Source organism: Nannobrachium achirus, assembly GCF_963921795.1.
Source record: "Nannobrachium achirus genome assembly, chromosome: 20".
NCBI lineage: Eukaryota > Metazoa > Chordata > Actinopteri > Myctophiformes > Myctophidae > Nannobrachium > Nannobrachium achirus.
In genome coordinates this window covers 18,030,220-18,044,376 of record NC_137827.1, presented here as the reverse complement: position 1 = coordinate 18,044,376, position 14,157 = coordinate 18,030,220, and the positions used below count along the sequence as shown (strand labels likewise).

Sequence of the window (14,157 nt, the reverse complement as noted above, 5' to 3'; positions counted from 1 at the left end):
TATTTATGGGGTGACCTGAGACAAAAAAGTTTGGGAACCCCTGAGTTAGGGCATTCATTTATGGGGAAAAACATAAAAGGGTAAAACGTGGAGAGATTTCTGCCTGACAGAGACGATATGTATTGAAACATGGGTATTTTTGACATGTGTGTGTGTTTGTGTGTAGAGGATGCTCTCCTGCGCCAGGAAGACCTGTGGACGTTGGATGGAGATGAGCTCCAGGAGCCGCTGTCCAGAGTCCCTCGCCCCGACCACCTGGACTTCCTACGCATCACGCCGCCCGAGGATGACATCATCGGAGACACGCCCTACTACCCCAAACTGGAGTGCACGGTGAGAACACATATGCACGCACGCACGCACGCTGTTTTTACTTTAAAACAGGGGTCTTCAACGTTTTCAGGTCAAGGACCCTTTAGTTGAGAGAGAGAGATGAAGCAGGGACCCCCACAACCTATTCATAGATTCCATATAGTTTCATCTTTTGACAGCACAATCATCAGTGTCTTTTGGATTCAATTCGTGTTTTCAGATATTTAACCACTTGAACTGTCAATACTTATAAAACTTGACCTTTCACTTAGTCTGCTCTTTTTCCCCTCTGCTCTACACCAAAGCTTTTTGCCGAAAATAGCCGATAGATTATGACTTATTATGTATGACTTGTGTGGGACTACGGAAGGAAATGAGCTTCTAGCAAAATCTGGCATGTTAACATGGGATCATGATGATACAGTGCGAGGAAAGGAAGAAGCCAGCAGGCTTATTTCGAATCCTTTCCTTATTGGAAAAGGTGATTAATTAACATTTTTAAAAGTTCAAAAATAGCAGATCTAACATCCATTGAATGTTCATTAACGTCTTCATGTAAACCAACAACGTAAACTCCAAAATGACACAGTGCTTTCCCGGATAAGCAGTAGTTTTCCTCTGTTCCCTTTCAGACTCAGAGCAGCGTAGCCAACACATTCTCCCCTGGGGGACTGTTGTCTCGTTAGCGTTCCACTCCACTGAAGCATGTAACCACCTGATCATGGATTCTAAAGAGTTTTATTAACAGATCAAGGATTCCAATCCGTGGACCGTGGCTGTGGACGAGCCACGACTGACTTAACCACTTAAACCCCAGCATCCACACTGTGGGGAAAGCTGGAAATGTCAGATTGACAAGCTTTCGATCGCCTATTTTCAGTTAAAGCTTTCACAATAACAGAAACCAGAAAAGAGAGTTATGGAGTCCTGAGGGACTCTGCTCAACCATGTGGGGTTAAATGATTATTCCTCTGTGGTGCTGAGGCAGAGCACATGTTTTCAGGCCAAGGACCCCTTAGTTGAGAGAGAGATGAAGCTCACAACACCTCGTGTTGCAAGGCGTTGTGAGCTTGTAGATCTGTTATTTTTGGCTTAAGTTCTCAGAATATGGACGCTAGGGTTCAATGGTTAATATAAAAAAAAAAAAAAGTTTCTATCACACAAAGATTTGGAGGACCCCCTGTAGTAACTCTGAGGACCCTAGGGGTCCCGGAGCCCCTTTTGAAGACCCTTGACATAGAAGTTAAAAACATCTTGCCGCCTCATGCGGCCGAGTTGGATGGCTTAACGTTTTCAATTATTCTAACCAGTTCTATTAAGTAATTTTGCGTTGCTGTGTCCTTGTTATTGAGCTGACTTTCGATGTAGCGACGCCACAAAGGCAAAAAACTGTCTTCGGGGCATGTGACATAACATAATAATCATGCGTGTCCTCTGCCTTCCAAACGAACAGGTAGAGATTACCACGCTTTGTTGGTTTGATGCATGTCTTCGGGTGTTTGTACCAGTCACTGAAGCAAATAAACAGGCAAAGGCTGACATTGAGGCCTTCTTTACTGGTTGATAATCACTTCTTGCACAGACAAGTCGGGAACAAACCGTACCCCTCACTCCCTCTAGCTGCTAGAGGCCTTTACGCGCCTGGAGAAAACGTTATCCGGACCACGCTAAGTCGCGCAATGACTTTGACACCCCTGCTCTCGCACGAGAATCAACGCACAGCTGTCTACTGCACTCCTGTCTGCATTAAAATGTCATCATATTATAACTTTGTCTAACTAGGAAGCACCATTTTCCACATTTGAGGCGCCAGCCAAGACAAAACAGGATGAATAAAGCAACATTCACAAGACTAAAACAGATCTGTGAATCCAACCAATACAGCCCTATAACCAAACGGCCTGATTTACACTGCCAGCCAAATCCAGCCTGTGCCAGGGTGGTGCAGGGGTGAAATTCCTGTACACCACCGTGGAGATTAAGGGTTTGAGTCCTCCACAATGCTGGGCTGAGTGTCCTTAGCACAATTGGCCGTGTTCATGGAATGGACGCCGGACAGGGAAGGCGATATTTGTCGTCGCACATAAATCGCCCCCTGGGATGGAGTGCCTGTCAGCAGGGAATGTTGAATAGGAGGAGTATGATGGAGGCCTTACGTCCTCCCAGTGGTGGTCCCTCACTGGCAGATGAGCCAATAGAGGCAGTTGTGACAAGAATACGGGTATTCAGGAATTGGCACAACGACTAAACTGAGGTAAAAAGGGGGAACAATTTATTGGGTACTCTAAAGATAAAATAAATGTAATAAATAAATGGAGGCACAGATGGCGTAATGGGAGTGACTGACTTCTGCAGCACCATGAAAGAGTAGCCTTGTCCTCTTGTGTCACCTGGTCAGGGGTGTCACACCAAATTCTGGGCCCTGGGTACAAGGATTCACTGCGGGCCCCCCATGAATGTTCTTCATAGGGGGAGGGGGTTTAACCCATTTAGACTGGGAACGGATTATTACGCATTATTTTGTGCTTTAACTATTGAAAAATAGCAGATATACAAGCTTACAAGCTTTAGTTCCAGGGACCACCCAGAAGCAAAATTTGAGTTACAAATGTTACAAATGTATTCAAAGATTTGAACACATTTTCACGACTTTTCAAAAATAGCAGATCTACAAGCTCGCATCGCAGCACTCGGTCCCGCGCTGTGAGCTTTTATATCTGCTATTTTTCATTAGCTGAAGTATAAAATAGGCCCCTCCACCTTGGGCCCTAGTAACTCAGTCCCACTCCCCCCCCCCCTTGTGACTCCCCTGCACCTGTTAGAATGCGGATGAAAACCATTACAGTTGCTCTATCATGCAATCTGGGTTAGGCTTTGATGCTTCTAGCTGTTCACCTGGGTGTGGTCGAGTGTATCAGCGTCTCAGAGCATTGTGTTTCCAACAGACAATACCTGTCCGTCTTCTAACCTTTATCAGACAACACATCAATCTCACAGACCAGAGAATGAAAGCCTCTCATGTCGTGTCTCGTGTGGTGACGAAACACGATTATAAACGAATCGTAAATTTGTCAACTGTAGTCTTGCGTAGCAGCCTGTGGCGGGGCTCCATTGTCACTGTCACGATGTCATTCGCTTTTTTTTTTTTTTTTTTATGACGTGTCTTTCCGAGGAATCCACTTCCTCCGTTGCATTCTATTGTATTATACTGCTGCTATTGTATGTTTTCCCCTGAGCAATTGCATTGTGACAGCTCCCTAGATAAAGGGACAGATATGATGACATTTTTGCATAATGTTATACTTTGTTGTATGATGGTGTTGCACGGTGAAAATAGACAGTCTACAAGCTCACGACACGTCATATCATGGCGAGTTGTGAAATTGTAGATTGGCTCTGAAATGGTAAAACCAGGTTGAAAGTGGTTGAATGTCCAGTTTGCAAATTATTGGCCTCTATCTGAGTCCATTTGTTACACAGTTCAGTGTGTAGCTGTTAATGGCTGTCTTGTCTGTCAGCAGCGTTAACCCTCCACCTCTTTCTATCTAGTGCATTCCGGCTAATCTGGCCTCCAAAGGGGATTACCCTTACAATGTGTATGAAATACCACCATGCTCTTACATAAGATACTTATTGTCCCCCTGACTATCGGATTAGCTTTAAATTCTATAAGATCTAGCTGACAAAAGAATCACTGCGGACTAACTAAATATAACGCATTATAGAAGGGGACATTTTCACATTTAAAATTATGCAACTGACCAAGGACACTAAAGAAAATTCTTGAGATATTTTCATTGAAATGTGCTCTGGCGTGTGGACTGTGACGGCCATTGGTCACGCCAAATCGGCCAGCTTAAAGGAATGCATTTAGGAGTGACCTTTGGTTGCTAAGGGTGACCATGGCCCGTGCAGGGTTAGAGACAACATGAGAGTGATTATTATGGTTCAGCCTGTAGTTTGCAGAAATGTCTTGTCTGGTCTCTCAGCTGATTAATGATGGGGCAAATGCTGCTTGAAATGTATTTTTCATTCCATATTTACTGTGAGGTTTCTCGTGTCTTGTCACAGACTGTTTTGATTTAGTAATCCTCTGTTGTGAGCTAAACACATGGCGTCAGAAACACATCTATTGCTTACACAGTTTAAGAGTTATTAAGTATAGTTATGAGATTATGCACTGATAACTGGGTTGTGGATTAATTCTCTTGCATAGATTACAACACACACAAAACCTCTCTTTGGAGGTCTTATGAAACTTATTACAAGTCAAAATTATTCTTATCCATGTGCTTATATTGTAGACACAGTTTCACAGTTTGCAAATGAAACACATGTGGCCATCATATATTTTTCTTTTAAATATTAATTTTTTATAATAATAAACAACCAAAGATTGTAATATATTAATTATGTAATTTGTTACAATTTAACTTCAACACTAATGGTTCAACCCCCTCAGAGACTCTTAAGTAGAGTAAGTCTATCACATAATGAGATGCATATACTCAGTAATATGAGTGATTTAGAATGTGATTTGTTGCGTCCTGCAGCCTGACTGGACTGCAGACCACACAATGTTTTAGCGTTGACGATGGTAGCTGCAATGTAGCCAGTGTCAGACTAACTGACTAATCACAGCATAGTCTAAACCCTGTGGGTTGTGATTTTACTAATCTCTGTTGTGAGGCGGTCTATTAAAGGCGGTGACTGCTCATTCACTTGATATGTAAGCAAGCAGTGTCACACGGCATGTTTTTAAGTTTATTAAGCATACACAGAGAACATGTACCTTTGCACAAGCCACTGCTCACTATTCATGCCTGCAAGATACAGTATGTGAATCATGACTGACGCAGAAGTCGGCAAAATGTGGGATATAGAAATGGGAATAGATGGAAAACATGATTATCTTAGCAAGCAGATTGTACTTACAGGCCCAAGCTGACAGCCTGTATACTTGGGCCTAAAGTATATTCACAAGTAAAACGCCTTAAGGGCGAGAAGTGACTGCAGGTCACGGAGAAACAACATAATTTAAAAGAAATAGTCGGGTGTAAATCTGGCAATGTACACACACTTACACAGAGACTAGGGCTCTATTGACTCAGGACCCTTGCTTGCATAGTTTACCCACTTAAACACTTAACACCGGAAAAGCAGTCGCAAGGATCTGTTCCATTCGTTACCATGCAAGAATGAACCGTTTAAAAACACTTTTGTCCCAACGGCAATTAGGCTTGTTAACTCCATGACCAGCCGCTACGCCTATGAACTGGACTAATGGGTTTAATTTGAGTTATTTATGGGTCTATGTGCAATAACAAAGGATTATTATCCCCAGTGACAACTTTTTAATGCTTTTATGTTTATTTGTGATTAAGTATAGTTATGAGATTATGCACAGATACAAGGATGCGCGTCAAGCCTTGTGTATAATTACAACACAGACAACACAGTGTTGTAACTGCTCAACAGTGTTGCCAGATTTGTTGAGAGAAATAAGAAATCATGGGCTATGAAAAAAAATCCCCAAAGAAGCAACTAACACATGAGCACTTAAAAGCTATACACATCGGCTGACAATAGCCGATCTACCAGCTCACCAAGTGTCGTGAGCTTGTAGATCCGCTATTTTCAAAAAAATCTTGGGGGGAAAAACTAGCTATATTTACAAGCAACTTTACAGAAAAACAAGACCTAAAGTTGCTTATAATAAGCAGACATGGCAACACTGCAGCTCACCACTGAACTTAAGCAGTCGTGGGCCGGGCTGTAGGGCTTAACTCCACCTCCGTGTTTACATTGCACTAAAGGCAGCACAGCGCTGAGAGTGTTCACCTGAAGAAGCCATTATGAGGAAGTGAACCGTAGTAACCAGACACCTGTGGTGCCTTCCCCTTGCTTGTAGCTCCCTCCCAGGCAGGGTGGGATAGGGGCGGGCCCAGACCGGATCGACCAGTGAGACTCGCACTTTATCCAACCTGAGAGAGGGGCTTTTCTCACACACCCATTTACAACAGAGAGAGTTGTCATGTACCCTGAGACACACACACACACACATGCTTGGCAGTGGAAAAAGACTCCTGGCTCTTTATCGACACATAAGGAAAGACGGCCTAACTTAATGGAATAGCAAGGCAACCTTTTTCGAACGTGTTCATGAAAGAGTGGAAGGAGCTGTTTTCCCCCGCGTTTCCCAGGGAGATTATTCTGTGTGAGACTCACGCTTCCAGCAACTGAACAACGTGGACTTTTCTTTCCTCCCCCAGAACGTCATTTGGAATCTCACTCAAAGGACAGTGAACTGAACCCTTTTACAACGTACAGTTAAAATGAGTTTGTGTGTGAAGTGTTGAAAGTGGTAGAGTGTGCGTATATATATATACTGTATACATGTGGCGTCTGCTTGTGTGTAGTTTAACAGGATTATAGGATAGTGTTGTTATAATTGGAGCCCTCCTGGAGAGCAGTAAGACGAGCCGGGGGGGGATTTGTCCTCACAAAGGCCTTTTGTTCCCGGCCAACGGTAAAAGTGGAACAGGGGCAGGTTGGATGGCTGGAGGTGGGGAGATGCACCTTTTGTGACATTCTCAATGGAACCCTCTGTGCAGGAATTGCTCCCTCGCTGGACCCGACTCAATTAGCTCTCAGTGAATGTCACAGGTTAAGTAAAAGATGGAGGGTGTAAGTAACGGTTCGGATGGACGGGGGAGGCAGCCCCCCGGCTCCTTCCTGGACAAGCTCTCCAATGTCTTCGCCTGGGAGCGCTCGGCGTCGCCGGCGCGAGGCCACACCGCCGTGCTGACGTCCTTCCGAACACTGTCCAACGAGCAGAGTTCTCCGTCTGAAGGTGATCAAAGTGCCGGGGACGTTATCAGCAGTGACACGTTCAAAGTGCCCGGAGATATCATGTCTCAGAACTGTGACGAGGTGCAGAAGAATGTTGTATCATGGGAGACTGAGTCCTGTGAGGAGCCGGACAAACCAGGTGTAACATCAGAGGCCGCAACCGTCGACCCCGACCTGGTCCAGGTCACCATGGTGGAAATCTGCAGTGACACAGAAACGGAGGACGAGGAGGGGGCCCTCGGCAGTGAATCGGACACGCTTGTCGAGACCAGCGGGCCCCTCCTCCTCCTCCGCACGGAGGACAGTAACATGCTAGGTCACGGTGCTGACATCTCGGGTCAGCTGACCTGCCCCAGTCAAGTTATGTGTGACATTGATGAGGCGGCGGACTACCAGCCGCCCGTGTTCAGAACACACAGTCTGGTGGAGAGGTCGCTGAAAGACGCGTCTGTTCTTTTCACGCACAAGTCCGCCAGCAGAGCGGACCCTGCTCCGACGCCGTCTGTCTCTCAACAGGGCGAAAACTGTCACCCCGATGCAAGTGCTGCTCCCACTGGGGCCGAGGAAGGAGAAACGATGGGGAGGGCGATGTCTAGGATTGGCCTTGGCTCTAGAAGCAGGGATGTGGGAACCGATCTGGCTAACATGCGTCGAGGAGGAAACTCTTCTGTGCCTTCAACTGTTGATCTCTCCATCACTTCAGAACTTCCAGACTTGGAGGATTCATTTCATGATGCTGCCGCCACATTGCCATCAAAGCGGACAGAGGAGGTTCCAAACAGGAGGTTGTTGATTGATGGACAAGAACAGGATGCTGTGGCTGAAACGATAAACGAGATGCCTTCCTCAAACCAAGTCTCTTCACAAGCTGATGATTCAGTTAAAGCCTGCTCCAGCACACAGAAGCTGTCCACCGCTGTTAATGATAAGACAAAGGACCTTTCAGAATCGAGCCAAACCACGTTACTGTCGTGCTGTGTCCCTGGAGAGTGCCCAGCTGTCCGTGAGCCAAGTCCTACTCCTGACTCCCCACCTCATAGCCAGCGCCACACGCCTGCCTCCGAGACGCCTGCGGACACAATGGCCTTGTCTCCTTCCCGGGGCACGGCCCTGTCCTCGGCCCCCTCCTTCCAGCTGCCGGCGCTCTTCAGCGGGCTGCGGGTGCTGAGGAAGGGAGCGGTGGGCGAGGACCGGGAGACGCTAGCGGAGATCAAGCAGAGCGAGAAGGACACCGACCTGGCCCTGCTCAACCTCAAGAAGACGGTGAACAAAGGGAAGAGCTTCTTCCCCGAGCAGGTCACCACCGCTCTGACAAAGAAACGGACTGAGCCCAGGGCACTCGCTGGTGAATCAAATGTCGGCGTCGAAAGCCAAGATGGGACCCAAAAGGCAGAGGATCACGGGCAGGATTCCTCAGCGGAGCCCGAACCCAAAGAGCCCGGCGACAGCAAGGAGGCAGTGATGGATAAAGCTCCGGGAACAGAAATGACCGCCCCGCCATCCACCGTCACGAGACGGACGGCCTCAGAAACGGCCTATGAAACCTTCAAGAGTTTCTTCGGGCCAAAGGCGATTAAAAAGGAAACGACAGAACCTATGGACCTAGAGGCAGTGAAGAAGAAGATCAAAGGCGAGAAGGAACTGCTGAAGTCCATTTTCGAGAGGACTTCCAAATCTCCTGGCAGTGAGCCCAAAAGTCCCACAGAGGTTAAAGTATGTAGTGACGCGCTGTAACACAACTTGAAATCCAAATTGATTCAATACAAATTGCATCTGTATTTTGTATTATATTACCCTAGGGGGTCCTCAGAGTTACTACAGGGGGTCCTCCAAATCTTTGTGTGATGGAAACTTTTTTCTCCTTTTTTATATTAACCACTTGAAACCTATGGCATCCATATTCTGAGAACTTTGGCCAAAAATAGCCGATCTACAAGCTTGATCAAGCTACAAGCTCACAACGCCTTGCGTTGCGAGGCGTTGTGAGCTTGTAGATCGTCTATATTTGGCAAAGAGCTTTGGTGTAGGGGGGGAAAAGAGCAGTCTAAATACAGAGTGAAAGGTGATGTTAATTAAGTATTGACGGTTCAAGTGGTTCAATATCTGAAAACACCAATTGACATGAATCCAAAATACACTGATGATTGTGCTGTCAAACAATGAAACTATATGGAATCTATGAAAAGGTTGTGGGGTTGTGCTTCATCTCTCTCTCAATTAAGGGGTCCTTGGCCTGAAAACGTTGAAGACCCCTGTTATAGTGGGAAGGGAACATCATATCTCTTGAGCAGGGTTAGAACAGCTTCAGACTGTTTTAATATATGTCATGGGATATGTGTTCTCCCTGTTTCTGGCCAGCCAAATTGAATGCATGCATTTCATTTGGGAAATGAAGTGAAAATGTGTCCATTTGTTCAGTTTTAATTAAATAAAGAAATAGACGGAAATATCTGATCTACAAGCTCGCAATGTGTTGCAATGCGACGTGTTATGTAGATCTGCTTTCACTATTTGTCGTAGGTTAAGAAAATGCCCCCCCCAACCTTCCTTTTGCCAATCAACACCAGAGGGTTGTTGTGAGCGAATGACCTCTGTGGCCTCTGTGAAACTGAGGGTCTTCTCTCTGACATCCATGTCTAATCCAGTGTCCATGCATTGCCTGCAATCGTGGAAGAAGTACTCAATGCAATGCTGCAATGTAGAAATACTCTGTTAGGGCAAAGTTACACCACACCTTTATTCTACCAATGAGGGAGGATTCTGCCAATGCATTTCAATGGGAATGGAACGGTTTGCTGCCATTTCTACAAAAAATAAAAGCAAAAAAGAACGCTTCGTTCTCATTGAAATGGGCAGAATCGGCCCTCGTAGGTAGAATAAAAGTGCGATGTGACCGTGCCCTTACAAGTAAAAGTCTGGAATTCAAAATTCCAAAAGGTTGAAAGTACTCATTATGCAGATACTGAAGAAAGTAAAAAATACCTCATAATTGTACTTAAGTTCAGCACTTGTGTAAATGTACTTTACACCATTGTTTGTTTATACAGTATAATGTGCTCTATATATTCTTATTCTGTCTTTCTTGCTCTGCTAGACTGAGATCGCGTCTCCTATAGATACTGAGGACCGGACCCCCGGGCGTCTCCAGGCCGTCTGGCCTCCACCCAAGCCCAAGGATGAGGAGGAGAAGGTGGGGCTCCGGTACACAGAGGCAGGTGAGAACCTGGCGCTCCACACCCACAGATAATTGCTTGAAGAGCGACTTTGACGATTGTGTATTTCTCTGAACATTTGTATTGAGTGTTTTTTTTTATTTTACTCATTCCATTGCCCCATCACTTCACCATGAAACACGTATACTTACATATTCAACATCCTTTAAAATGATTACTACCGACATTCCATCATAGCATCAATTCACATACAATTTGACTATTTCTGTCTCGTTAGAATTTAGGCATTAGCAGACCTTTTTATCCGGAGCAACTTAAAATAAGCAAGGTAATCGCATACATCAAATGCAGACATAGTGCCTCAGTAAACTAGGATCACAGGTAAAACATGACTAGTCTAAACAATAAACTATAGTATACCAGGTAAAGAATGAACCTAGCATCTGTTTAAATAACAAGTTGAGTGATTTTAAACTTGAATCCTATCGAGGAAGCCGTGTGAAACGTGACATAACACTGGAAATCTCCTCCAGCCTACTTAAATTGCCATGCCATGCACATTTTCCCATGCCCTCCTCAGAATAGAGTGATAGGATGCAGGTAAGAAATTGCTGAAGTTGCCATTTAAAATAATTATCTGTGTTTATATCTCAGACTAAGGGCTCATACACACTGCACGCTCGCCAACAAAACCACCGATCTGCCGCAAGAGCGGGCTCTGCTCGCCGAGGTTTTGCTCGTTGTGTATGAAAGGCACTGCGAGAAGATCAGGCCGCGGTAATAAGGCTCGGCGATCCCTTCCCGAGCGTTTCTAGATATCTAGCAAGTTTGATTTTTGGCTCCGTCACAAATTGGACATCATACACAGTATGAAAGAAGTTGCGAGTGCACCACAAGAAGATCTGTGACAGCCAATGAGAGCACAGGACAGCTGTGCTCACAGACAGAAAGTCTGTCTGTCTGTCTGTCTGTCTGTCTGTCTGGATAGATGGAGTCGGATATATCATGAATAGGCTATTAGACCTTTATTCCGAGGGTAAATTCAGGTGTCTTATTGGTAGTAATATATTTCATAATAAAATAGATGCTGTTTCATAGCAATATAAAACCAACACATCTCACTTCAATATGTTGATAAAACCGTGCAGCAGCACTGCACTGAACACGTGCACAGTGTGTGTGTGGTGTGTGTGTGTGGTGTGTGTGCGTGTGTGCGTGAGTGCACTTGTGGAGAGACAAAATCATTAGTGTCCTGCCTTGCTCTCATGCACATATGAATTAGAATAAAAACAAATGTTGGCTATGTAGTTGGCCCATATGTATCGGGTGATAGCTGAGTGGTTAGTGTCCACATCTAGGACTCCGGAGGCCCCAGAGGCCGCAGGTACGATTCCCCGCTCCAGCTATCACTGCTCCCCTTCCCCCTTGCGCTCCTTGTGGGCATCACTGGGTTGAGTTCAGCTGGGTTAAAGCTGATAAACAAAGCAGCTGGGTTGGGCTGCGATATCTGAATTTCCCCCGCGGGATAATATAGGTAACTATTATTATTATTATTATTAGTAGTATCTGGCAGTGTGTGATCCCTTGTCGGCGATCAATCTTATAGTGTGAAAACCACAAATATACAGTATATGACAGCCGATTTCAAGAAAGAGACTTGTATAATGTGAAATACTTTAACGATCTGACGAGTCGCAGACACTTCAATATCATACAGTATAATGTGTTTGAGCCTTAAGAGTGACGATATACTGTAGCAGGATGAGCTTTCACATTATATTCTTACACTTTTCCCGCAGCATTGCAACAGTCATTGAGAAATATGTTGTGTTTAGAAATTTTCCTGCGTTGGCGTTGGTGGTTATATGCTTTTTACCACGGTACGCTGAAACAAACACAGGCCTTGAGCCTCCAGCCCCACTCAGCCGAAACTGTTAATCTGGTTGGCTAATTCAATAGGAGGGGTGACAAACATCACAGTGCTGCAGTATGTAGCCGAGCGTCAGAGAGGAATCTGGGCGTAGGAAATCCTTTAAATCGATTTAAAGCAGGAATCCAGGGTAGTGTCTCTCTCCACACAGTCATGCTGCGGGTCTGTGAAGTTTCATGAGATCACAGGATTATGTGGTTGCTTGGGATTTAGAAAGTTGTAGGAGGATGAAGAGGAATCTTGGCAGGGAGAAATGGTTGGCCTTTCCTGTGCTCTTACGCATACACGCACACGCATACGCACGCCCATACACACACAGACACACACACACACACACACACACACACACACACACACAAACAAAGGTTAAAAGCAAAGATGACTGCCAACTTTTTTTATCCAGTTACAAGGAAGTGGAACTGGCACCGGATGCAGTAGTGCCGAGTTTCCTAAGAGCAGCTGATCTGGTCTGGATGTTTTCGTGTAGATTCTTCCCTGCGGGAAAAAACATACCATGTATAATATGGCTGAGTGATATGGACTGTTATTGATTTACAGTCTAGGAGAGGTTTAAAGCACATAGAGTTAAAAAGGGAGAGCAAAGGTCTTTGACAGGTTTGACAGCTAATACAGAGCGTGTGTGTGTGTGTTTATATGTTTTCATTCAGGGTATTGATACTGAGTACTTCCATCACTGCATGAAAATCATCGTCATAACGCTTCCCAATACATTAGGAACTCACTCTGGACAGTCACCACCAGTCTACATGAAACAACATGTTTCAGAGTATATGCATACAGTATATTTCTCAGAAAAATGCCACACACTACAGTATTATTCCCACGATGATACATCATTAATCTCAAAAGGCTTTACAATGAGCATTATGAATAATATGTTCTATCCTATAATTCTCTGTGAGTAGGCAATGCCACCAGCAAAAAGAAAGCTCCACATTTTGTCCCATGTACAGATTTAGCACTGTGGTTCTCTCACATTCACAGACGTGTCACCTTTTGAAATGTAGTAACAGTTTAGAAATATAATTTGTTATATAATATCACTGTGTTTGTTCTGTGTAGTATGTGTTGAGGAATGTTGTTGTACCACATGCACTGCCGTTACAATTGCAAATCAAAACAGGTTTGTTGAGTTGGAGCCGTATTACTGTCACACAGGGAAAGTGATTTACCCTTCAGTAGTACCTTACGACTGAAGACAGAAATATGTCTTCAATGTTGATAGCTTACTAATGATGTAATATTATTGATGATTTTTCAAACTCATCATGAGCTATATATGCATGTAGATTTACTGTACCGTCTACAACAGAACAGTAAGCTAAATACTGTCACTTTAATGATGCACTGAAATGCATGCAATGGTATTGAAATTGTTGAATGAGTTGCTCGATAAGAGTATCACCATCAACCACATAAGCCATATTTTAGACTTAAGCCATTCGAAAATAGACGATCTACAAGCTCACAACGAGTCTCATTGTGACACCTTGTGAGCTTGTAGACCGTCTGTTTTCGAAACAATTAAGTTGCAACTGTAGATTTGTAAATTTTCACCTATAATGACATGTCCCAAAAAAGGAGTCCAGGTTGGTTGAAAGCTCTTGCTCTAGTCTAGTCTACTATGACAGTGTTGGAGCAGCCATTGTGTAGCTTCTTCTAACAGTGTGTTCTTCATGTTCCATTCAGAGCACCAGGCTGCCCTCTTGCAGCTGAAGAGAGAATGCAAAGAAGAGGTGGAGAAGTTGCATGTAAGTGTTGTTCACATGACTTCAGCAAACTGCACAACAGTTAATGGTAAACATGCTGCGCATCCGACAAAAATAAATAAATGCTTCCAAACAGACACCTTGTGGATTAAAACCGATA

The 14,157-nt window shown here is 44.5% G+C and overlaps 1 protein-coding gene across 1 annotated transcript in view; it reads left to right on the top strand.

Moving 5' to 3' along the window:
• Window positions 1-14,157, top strand: part of LOC308305679 (formin) — a 121,927-nt gene that overhangs the window by 15,762 nt on the left and 92,008 nt on the right. The window contains exons 2-4 of the mRNA XM_080750517.1: window positions 167-333; window positions 10,259-10,379; window positions 13,978-14,039. Of these exons, the coding sequence (XP_080606643.1) occupies window positions 167-333; window positions 10,259-10,379; window positions 13,978-14,039 (350 nt within the window). The remainder of the gene's footprint in view (window positions 1-166; window positions 334-10,258; window positions 10,380-13,977; window positions 14,040-14,157) is intronic.